At 31.7% G+C, this 11,215-nt stretch overlaps 1 protein-coding gene across 1 annotated transcript in view; it reads left to right on the top strand.

Moving 5' to 3' along the window:
* Positions 1 to 5,044, top strand: part of LOAG_17545 (hypothetical protein) — a 6,199-nt gene extending 1,155 nt beyond the window's left edge. Inside the window, exons 2-12 of the mRNA XM_020450205.1 lie at positions 154 to 259; positions 731 to 880; positions 1,251 to 1,383; positions 1,578 to 1,697; positions 1,796 to 1,901; positions 2,080 to 2,299; positions 2,595 to 3,262; positions 3,679 to 3,758; positions 3,833 to 4,093; positions 4,255 to 4,320; positions 4,668 to 5,044. Of these exons, the coding sequence (XP_020306148.1) occupies positions 154 to 259; positions 731 to 880; positions 1,251 to 1,383; positions 1,578 to 1,697; positions 1,796 to 1,901; positions 2,080 to 2,299; positions 2,595 to 3,262; positions 3,679 to 3,758; positions 3,833 to 4,093; positions 4,255 to 4,320; positions 4,668 to 4,940 (2,183 nt within the window). The 3' untranslated portion in view covers positions 4,941 to 5,044. The remainder of the gene's footprint in view (positions 1 to 153; positions 260 to 730; positions 881 to 1,250; positions 1,384 to 1,577; positions 1,698 to 1,795; positions 1,902 to 2,079; positions 2,300 to 2,594; positions 3,263 to 3,678; positions 3,759 to 3,832; positions 4,094 to 4,254; positions 4,321 to 4,667) is intronic.
* The last annotated feature ends 6,171 nt before the right edge of the window (positions 5,045 to 11,215 follow it).

Raw genomic sequence — 11,215 nt, 5'->3', positions numbered from 1 at the left:
TATATATATATATATATATATATATATATATATATATATATATATATATATATATATATATATATATATATATATATATATATATATATATATATATATATATATATATATATATATATATATATATAGACAATTCAGTAGTGTTCGATTTAGGACGACTGTTAGAAGCTTTTGATTTTGCTCAGGAAGCAGTCAGTGAAAGCGAAGGTCTGCCACATATTTATGCACTTGTAAACTTGGAAAATATCAAGTCGAATATGTAAGTCGTCTAAAGAAAAGTTTTTTTTTACTAATATTTTCCGTCATTCCTCACTATCCATGATAATGTCCAATCATTTGTGCAATATATCTTGCCATAATAACGTGAATACACGTCTGACCGTCACAATAACAGTCACATTTGAGGGAGTCCATACGCTACCCTGTCTAAGCATTCAATCGATTTCCTCTTATTTATAATGAATTGGAATCATTAGCAGCTCAACAGGTGGGTGGATTAAGAGTGGTGGTTTAATAGTTGACATCGTAGATTTTCTCTCATGAAACTCATTTATGTTACATACATTGTGTAATAGCTCATGTGCCTGGGCATTCGTTGCATTGTATGACGAGCAGTATTGATAATTCTGCTGATAATTTTCATAATCCGTAGCATTTATCACAACAGTTCAAATTTCAATGAGAAATTGGTCTTTTGACGTTTGACAGCCTTAAAAATCATTTTTTGCAGTATGGATCAGTGGCATTGGGCTATGTTGAATGATGTCAAGCGTAATGCTGCTTACGCTACTGCTATAGAACTTGTAGCTAACTGGAGACCAGAAAGCCGTGTTCTTGATATTGGTACAGGTACTGGTTTGCTCACATCAATTGCACGCAGGTTAGCGTACTTTTTGTTTAATTTTGAAATTAAATAAATTCTGTACAAAAAATCAGTTCCAGTTGATTACTTTAGCTTATGAGATTTAAAAAAGGGGCTAATTCAATTTTATGGATAGTAGTTTTTAAGTTGTAGTGCAACTTTGAAATTGCACGCCATTCAACCTATGCTTAGTTAATCATAGATTCAAGCTTAGGATACATTGATTGTCTGCTTTGAATTTTTATATTTTTGGTTAATACATAAGCTGCAAATTAAAAATAAATTTAAATTTAAAATGAAACTCTCGAGAACATTTCTCTCCCGTTTTTTTTTGGATGGATAATGCAATAAAGCGGTTTTTCTTTTTCTTTGATAACTGGCTTTAAAGGCACTTCAAACGCGATGTCTACTGTTGTGAAGTTGACGTGAATATGTGCGACATTGCTGAAAAAATACTGAATGAGGCAGTGATTCGTAAGCATTCTTCCGAGGTTACCATCGAAGATGTTGGCTCTGAAAAGGTGGTAGTTGCTTGTGGTGCAAAAATTAGATAAGTTCAAAGATATTTCGAGATGTATAATAAATTTCTAGTTAAAAATTTTGAAGTAATGAATAGATGGTCTTTTTCGGAAGAACTTGAGAACTCTTTTTGACTCCAAATTATTCATCATAAATTTGTTAGCTTGGTGTTTTATACATAGTGTTCGTTTTGCAGATAGATGTAATAATCACCGAAACAATGGACTGTGGCTTATTAGGAGAAGGTATTGCATGTTCGTTATACGATGTACAAACACGAATCTTGTCATCGTCACCAGTTATTGTCCCTAGATGTGTAAGAGTTTCGCGCTACGCGCCTTATTCTTAATATTCTGAAATGTCTAGGTTTCACCTTATTCTTTTTGGATGGGATAGGATATATAAATCTTTCAGGCAACAGTATATGCGTGTATTATCGAGAGTGTAGCAATAATGGATGAACATGTTGCAGTTTTCTGTGGACGTCGTTTTGCTTCTGATAGCGTTACTGCTTCGTATAGTATATTTTTCTTTTCTGTTTTTATTAAATTATTTCTTGAATAATTCAATGTCACATATTTCCCGGTTTCATGCATAATATAAATTAGACATCCATTTTGAATTACGTTTTCTTGTTTGTTAGGAATGCTTATCATTACTAGCAGTTGAGCTTCAGGCTACTTTTTAAATGATTATAGGCGCTTACGAAACATTAGAGGAGCTAGAACCATACTGGTGTTGTTCAGCGGCTGAAATTCGCGGAGGATACAAAATTCTGAGCAAAACTATTGAAATATTTGCTGTAAATTTTGACAGTCGTGCAGAGTTGGATAAAATTGTTAACGATGGTACCACGGAGCTGCGAATGGCTCCCATAATACGTGATGGTACTGCACATTGTATCATGGCCTGGTTCAGGTTTGTTACTTTCATCAAACGCATCGGACGTTTACTAGAAATACTGTTAATTTCGATGAAATATCCCTCTCAATTAAAATTTTAATTACAACGTCCATGAGCATGGTGGATAAGAAAGAAGAAGATGGGAGGAGAAAGTCTAGCCTATTGAAAAGGAAAGAATAGTATTATTTATGTGATAATCTTTAGATTATATTGAGTTGTTAATTTCCGATTGCTTTAGCTATGTTTCGCTTCAAAATTGCTCATCACCATTAGCTTATATCACAAATACTGAAATTTTCGCTGTTTTAAGCTGTGTATTGTTTCCCGGTGCACCAGTTCTCGATACAAGTCCAGAAACAAGTGGCTGTTGGCAGCAAGCATTATATCCATTGCCGAAACCAATACGCTTACATCGAGGCAGCATCTGTACATTGAAGGTTAAAGCTTACAAGGATCAGCTGCTCTGTGCTCTTAGAGACATTGTTATTCCGGAAGATCCTGAAGTTGCCGAAAATGCAAGACAGTCATGCAGCAGTAACTATGATAGCAACACCTCATGCAAAGGGGAGAATGCAGAACAAGACTCAAAAGCTGACAATGATGAGGGCTGCGCATTGCCGTCGAAGCGGACCAAACATGATAGCGACACAACTGCCAGTATGATAATTAGTTATAAGAATTATGCATCGCCCGATACCATTATTGTTCTACCCAATAACGACTTTGCAATGATGAACGACAACCATTTGATACATTTTTTCAAGCGCAGTTTGGCTGATATCCAACGACGAGAAGGGATGTTAAATAAGGAGAGGGATGTCTACATCCTTGATATGACTAATTTGGGTGCACTGTCGATAACTTTGGTGAATGCGTTTCCGGAAATGCAATTTAGTTGTTATAACAATGACGCCCACAAATTGGTCCATCTTTTCTCTCCTCATGTCCATAACTTTGGCTCATTTCCTGATAATCAAGGTCAGTTATCTCCTTTTTTTCCATTTTAAATCAGTTTAATTGAATTTTTATAGAGAAGAAGCAGTGAGCTGGACAAAACTTCTCGATAGCTTTTTTTTGCCTCCTATATATCCTATATATTTGGGTTACTACTTTAAGATAAGGTACTAAATAACTGGACAGTCTTCATGTCAATTTTGATGACAGTAGCTTTCTTCTAATATAAGATTTCTTCTAAAAACGTTGTTAACTTGTATGCTTAGCACCCGACTTTATATCACTACAGTTATGTGTATGTACTGAAATCATGGCAGTTCTAATTTTTTTATTTTCCCATCTAGGATGTTGAGTTGAAATGGAGAGAGACTGAAGATCTTTTTGCCAGTCTTACTTATTTTAGATGATATTGTTTTTCAAGAAACCACTACACTCTTCAGATTCTGTGTCGATAGATGGAAGTACAACTGAGAATGGCTGTCCATTGATATCATCCAAACCACCTCGTACTTATTTTGAGGTAATTCGAAGGAAGATTATCTTACTTGACGATTCATAGGTTATCACTTTTCTCCTTCACCGCATATCTTGTAGGACGCTGAATGTTCGGATGCACTTTTATGCTGGCCAATTAGTTCTCATGGGTTTCTCTTGGAAACATCGCTAAATCGTGTGCTCAGCTTCCGCCTTTCTAATAGGCAAGCGCAAGTTATACCATCAAAGATTTCGGTTATGGGTCAAATCGTGAGCTGCCCTGATATTGTAAAACGATCCAAACCATGTCCTTCGGCATATCAAGGAGTTGACCTCTCAGCAATCAATGATCTCGCCATTTCGTTTTATTATGACATTGAGGTACTTGGATTCTCATTTCAAGTGCACATTTTTGTTCTGAAAATTTGTCATAAGAATGGATTCTTAGGAATTTATGGAAAGAATAACCTTCACTTTTGAAATGTAACCGTTTTGAGACTGAGCTGCTCACGTAAATTCGAATACAATCTGGTTTATTTCAGCCTTCCGTTTTGAAGCATGAAGTATTTTCTAATCCATTTGAACTTTTGGCTTTTCGATTTGACAAGGTTCAGTTTCTTCTATCTGTTTAAACTGTTAAAACATGTGTTAAAACATTCCTTATTTATAGGCAATTATGCCTGGCAATAGCATTCCAAAATAGTTATATTTAAAATTTTTTATGAATAAAATTTTTTAAAATTTACCAAGCTCTTAAAAAACTAGACAGATCAACAAATTTCTTAAGTTAGGCTCCCGTAGTAATTGTTGTTTATAATCTCTTGCTTCCTGATTAATTGACGGATACGTTATTTTAGTACTATCATTTGTACGCGAACTTTTAAATATTAGCTGAAGCCATAAATAATCAAATTTGGTTGTTTATGCTATTCCTGTATCTGTAATTTCTTTGCAGCCAATGCCAGAAAACCCATCGGAAATGCCGGAATTTATTTGCCTTACCGAAGTATCATCGGAAGCTATTATCGGTGCAGATGGTGTAGCCGAAGGTTTACTGTTCTGGTTTGATGTTGAAAGTGGCAAGCAGTTGTACAGTACTCGATCTTCCAATACCCTTGCACGTTGTGCCTTATATTTATTTGACGAAGGCCGTAAGGTATCGAAAAACGATCGTATCTCCATCAAATCTTCTAGTTATCATGGTAATTTGGCCTTTGAGGTGATGTGATGTGGTGAAAACATCCACCCTCTTGATAGCATTCTGATTCATTTTAAGGTTAAAGCTAACTGTAATCACTTCTAAAATGTTTTCTGTCCTAATAATAAAGATCATTCATAAAATTTGTCGTTACATAAATCACCTGAGTAATCATTTCCATAATAACTATGAGATTCGAATTCGAAAGCTTGTAACGACTGATAAATCCAGTGAGGTTGGGATACGATATCATGATGCAGTCATTGTCAACCGTATCGCGAGACTTCCATTTATAAAAATAAAAAATTTTAGTAGATGCACGATTAATATTACTAATATTGGTAATCGTATCGTTAACAGGAAGTAAATTTCTTTAAATTTTGATTTCAAGGGATTTAAAAGGGAAAACTAAAGGATTAGATTAAATTTAAAAAATTTGAAGACTAATCTGAGGAAATGGTAGCTGCGAACAATAAACGTAATTTCGACGTAAATGGTTCTTAATGTGATGATAGTAATAAAATATTGGAGTCATTTTTCTACTCTACACCAAAAGGTCTGTTTTCTAAGTAATTATTATCATTTCAAACATCCCACAAAAAATGTAATTTTCGAGTAGGCGATTTAAGATCGGAAACTGTCAACTGCATCTTTGACCGGCCATTATTAACAGCTAAATTTAATTGCCATTTTTAAACTGTCACTTTTATACAAAGCGAAAAAGTCAAAATCTTTTGGATCCTTACCGAAATCTTTATTGGCCATTTTTATTTGCATCGAAATGACTGATATAGACTTAGATGGGACATTTTTTTTCCGGCACTAAGTGATGCAACTTATCCAAAAATGGAAGCTGTGTCATTTTCCGTTTCATCCCTTTAATATCTTCAAGATGTTTCGGTAGGATCATCATCCGTCAAATATCTTCAGATTGTTCTGATAACATACTCGCTCACCCATTGATGATATATTTAATATAAATTAGACGTGTTGAGAGAATTAATGAAGGATGAAGTGAAATAATTATTAGGTGTTTGGCTCTTTGTGATTCGTACGTACTTCTGTTTCTTTCGGCCAGCAATATTCATTAAATCATTGGCAATTATCAAGCATAATGCGGTGGCCAATACATGTGAGATTTTTGGAACATTCCACCGGTTGTACTGTATTCCCAAATACATTGTCACATGATTAGAGGCTTAGATCAAACATTTATGTGAATAAAATATGTTTTAAAAATTAAAATTTCATTCACTTTAAAGATTTTCAGTACTTCGACATAATTTCATCTTGTCCAATCATAATAGAAATGATTTGTGATGATTGATCACTGTGTGTTTGATGTCTTAGAAATCGTTTGAAATTAATCAAAACATTCAACTGCCATAAATTGAACGATCCAAAAGCTGTCGCTAAAATGATTATTACTGTACATTGCACAAAATACGATGTTGTTGTCTTCGTGTGAAGTGCTGCAAATAAATTGCAAGTTGTAAGTTGGAAGTTGCAAGTTGCAAGTTTATCATCCTAATTTTACCGACACTTACATTCTTTTGCATTTTATTTATGCATTTCATAATCTGTTATTGTTACAGAAAAGGAATAAGTCCAGCAATTGAGACTCTTTTTAATTTTTTCATTATATCCTCAAACCTTGTCATTTTTACCAATGTGCATTCATTTTGTTTCCAGAAAAGGAAAAGAAATTAAATGGTCTAATTCGTAGACTATAGAGTTAAGCCTGAACAAGTTCCCTGTGATTGGAGAAATGGGCCAATTAGGCTAACGAGAAAGATGCATGTCATTTGAACTTCTTTTTTTTTCGTCCTTAAACCACATAATCAATTATGGGGTCGACATATAGCATTTGATATTACTCGTCGACCATCTCTGATTTCCCTAATTAAACGATAATTGTTAATATTTTTTGGCTTTCAAAACGTACATTAACCAACAATCTCAATTTGTTAGACAAGGAATAATTGTATTTTTTTTCTCCAATCTAATTCATCTCTCCAAAGAATTCAACTATTGAATATTTGTAGAATAATGAAGGTTAGGTTAAAGGTCAACAGGAGACAACAGGTAACATTAATAACCAATAACTCTTAATGAACTTGGGTCTTATTATGCAATAATTCATTATACTACTAAGAAGTGAAAGCATACATGAATTAGTGTGCTATTAAATTTTCTCATGAATAACTCTCATCGTATTATTTCCGAAGTTACTAAATGCGTTCTCATTATGAGTATACAAAAGTTTCTTTCTTTTTTTTGAAAAAAAGTTACAATCGAAAACTTACTGTCAAACATCCAATTTAGAACCATAATAATGTAATTTGGTTTGAAAATGAAGAAATATATGAAGAAAAGGTTGAAATACAGCGTAAGAATTACATGAAACCACTGCAAAATACTATTAATTATGCTAAATCTGAGAAGTCAGCAAAAGTTTGAATGGTTTTATATATTTGAAAATTTTGAAACTATTTTATTTGATAAGGAATCAATTGAAATTCCAATTCATATCATTAATATCACTAGGATTGTTCTAATTATTTCATGTAAAATGATTTTTTCTGTGATAACACAAATGCATACGAATACAATCAACGCATCAAATCAGTCACCAGAAAGGTACCTCATAAAATTAACCATTAAACTATCAAGTTTGACTATTTATTGAATTTCCAATAAAAAATATTTTAAATTCCGATAGTAAGATAGAGCAATTCTAACTCTTTGTGCAACTATATTTCGAATATTTCATGTTTCATGTCGTAGCTCATAAATATGGTAGTTCTATTTCTAGGAATAAACGGAAATGATACGGCTGGGATTGTGTAGTCGTGATTACAGAACCGGTTGACGCAAGTCTTTAACTAATGCTGCTACCATTGTCACAGCTATTACCACTTCCGCTGATTCTAATCACATTTACAACTGAACACGGGGTATTATGATTTGTCACTTAATGGTACAAGTTAGCCCGAAGGGATGCCAACAGGCGCAATTTGCCGTTCTGTTCTGTTCTTGCAATGCCATGTTAATGAGTCTTCATTTGCATCCTGATTAAAAATGAAACATAACATAAAATGAAGAACTCATTAAGTTTATCATAATTACTTTTTTCAGTTCCCATTACTTTTATAATTAGTCATTATTACATTTTATGCAGAAAATTATTCGTCAAAAATTCGTCTCAAGAAATTAAAAAATTTCTTATAACCAAAACTCGTTTTAAATCAATATCCATGGAACAGTACAAAAAATGTTTATTAATTAATTTGAAAATATTTTGGAATTGAATAATTTACACTTTTTGAGAATAAAAAAAGCGAAGATTTTCTCAAGTTACCTTCAATTTTTAAAATATATGGAAATTTTGTAAAGGCGCGAAAATGATTGTATTTATTGTTTTGAAAATAAATTGTAAGATAAAAATTTGAATTTTTTCATCCCTCGGCTATTGAACAAGCAAATGAAGAAATGTCGGGTAAATTAGTAAACAAGTGAACAAATAAGATAAATGATAATGATAATAGGCCGAAGAATGATGGACCTGTATAGTTTTGATTTATGATTTATGGTTATTTTGTTGATGTCATCATCAGAGATTTTTTTTTTCACACTATTATTTGTGATATTTTTGATTATCCTTTTCAACAAGTTAATTAAAACAGAAGCTCACCGAAATGCCAATAATAGGCCAAAGATAAAAATGCTTTCGTCGTAATATGCCATAGAGAGTAGTCGAGATCATTATGATCGGAATTATTGTAGTTAATATGGCTGGCCGAAAGTACATGAAAATCAATACCGAAATAGTTGAAGTTGATATCAATCCGGTTATCATAATCAGTTTAATACCGTTCTGTTAATGATACCATCTACAGATTAGATGAACAATCATTTTCAATGCATTTATTGTTAAGTTACGTAGAAATACGTGAGTTAAGTGAATTTTCATTGATATAACGATATGCATAAAATGAATAGATCTTTTAATATTGCTAAAATAAGTTATAATACGAAGTGATATTTTTGATTAGATTAAATATTTCCTACATGATATTAGCGAAGAATTGGTAACTGATTGATTTTTTTTTCCTATCAGTACTGATAGAGAAGCATGAAGAGTAATTACGTAATTACGTAATAAAAAATTACGTGGAACGCTACATAAAAGTAAGTAATTAAACTCTATCAGTCTATCTTGATGTTATCCTGAATAGCACGAATAAGCTATTCAAAATGTTAGACAGTTTATAATTTACCCTATGCAAAATGAAATAATTTTAACAGTTCATTAAAAGTCTAAAAAATCTAAAAAGATGAAAGAGGAAAAACGAAACTCACAAGTAAAGTAAAACAACCAACTGTAGTATTTAAACTAATCATACTATCATTACTGATAATATCATTGGTTGATTTCTCGGGTCGTAATTTTCTTTGCATCCTGAATTCAAAATTTTTAATTACAAAATGATACTGCAAGAATTACATCACGCAAATGAACAGAGGAATAGAATAGTAATTGCAAGATGTCATTTCCGGAACGCTTAATCGATTATAATACAATAAGAAAATTAAATTTTTTTTCTTCAATTCATTCAATTGAATTTGCAACTTTCATTCACTAAAAGTTAGCGTAATACAATTGTTGCTCATAAAAATCCCTAAAACCTGGATTGTGACCAAACAAATTTTTTTTTCTGGAAATGGTACTTCCAGAAGATGCTAAACTTAAACCGATAAATCAGACTTTTCGATCTTTTTATTACTATCAGGATACTATACTTTTGATTTTGCTGTACAATTTCTCGATCTTGTTCCAATTGAAATTCCACCAGAACATGGAGTTGATGATGTTTTAACTGGAAGGTTTTGCTCCAAAAAACCGAAAAGGTAAAATTTAGCTTTAAAAGTTTCGCTGCATTTTGCAATCATTAGAGAGATATTATCAGCATTTCCTTCCTTTCCCACCCCATTCAATACTCTTACATTAAGTTATTCATGATTGTGAAATTTTAAAGTTTCGTTACAATCAATGTGATCAAAGTGTTGAACCATAATTGAAGAACAACAATTAATAGACTTTCAAACATCCATCAATATTTTTTCAAAACTGATCATGTAATCATAGTTTCATTTCACCTTTCAAATTTGCCCTATTAAATATCCATCGGCTGATTTGCAAACTGAGATAATACTGAAAAAAAAAAGAGAAATTAGAGCAATGATGGAGTATTTTCAATTTTTTCATTCATTAAAATGACTGATTCAAAATCAAGCAATAGTAATTAATAGTGACGTACAATTGAATTCCATCTTTTGTAAATTTTTTTTTTTAAATAAAAATATGATATTAGGACATGTCATCAATAGAGATGCAAAGGAATTGTAAAGAATGGATTTATAAGAAAGATTCATTCGAGAATTAACTGCAATTACGCTAGACAGGTTTCATAGCTTACCGCATATTATAGCCAACTGGTTGTTACATTGGCAGCAATAATTGGCGCTGCTGTCTTGAAGAAGACGAAGGAAGAAATGATAAGAAGTGATTTCTTTGAAAAGGAATAAGTATTCAAATGCTGTATTTATTATCACTGATATTATCAATTGGGACTAACTTTTACAAGTTTTATATGTTATGGAAGGCAAGATTGATAAGATGGAATTACTTGTGTTGGAAATTTAAATAATTTCATTTTTGGTACTTTGACAAAATATCGATTAATTTGGGATTTGAGAAATATAAAAGAGGAAGAGATAAAAAATAATTTCAGCGGGATAGCTATTACAATATGATTTTTAGAAAAAGTAAGAAAGAGGAAAGGCTAAATAGAAGATATGTAAAATAACTGCGCAAAGTAAAGGATTTAATGACCAAACAAGAGATGATAGAAATGGAATTTTACATCAGGATCAGATTATGAGATGATAAAACGGGATTAAAAAAGAAGTTGAAAAGAAGAGGATGTTAAAATAATTATGGTTAATTATGGTGGGGAAAAGAAGCAAAGGTAATAAAGTAATTCTCGAAGAAAAGACGACATAGTGTATTCTTAAAGGCACTTTTTATTATGGAAACACTTATTCTGGTCATTAACAAAGTTCGAAATTGAGGCAACAAATTATCCTTTCACTATTATTACTATTATTGTTATTATCATTATCATTATTATTATTATTGTTATTATTATTATTATTATTATTATTATTATTATTATTATTATTATTATTATTATTATTATTATTATTATTATTATTTATTATTATTATTATTATTATTATTA

Source organism: Loa loa (genome assembly GCF_000183805.2).
Source record: "Loa loa unplaced genomic scaffold supercont3.90, whole genome shotgun sequence".
In the NCBI taxonomy this organism is placed as follows: Eukaryota; Metazoa; Nematoda; class Chromadorea; order Rhabditida; family Onchocercidae; genus Loa; species Loa loa.
Note: the sequence above shows the minus strand (reverse complement) of the source record. Positions and strands in the feature narration are given on the sequence as shown.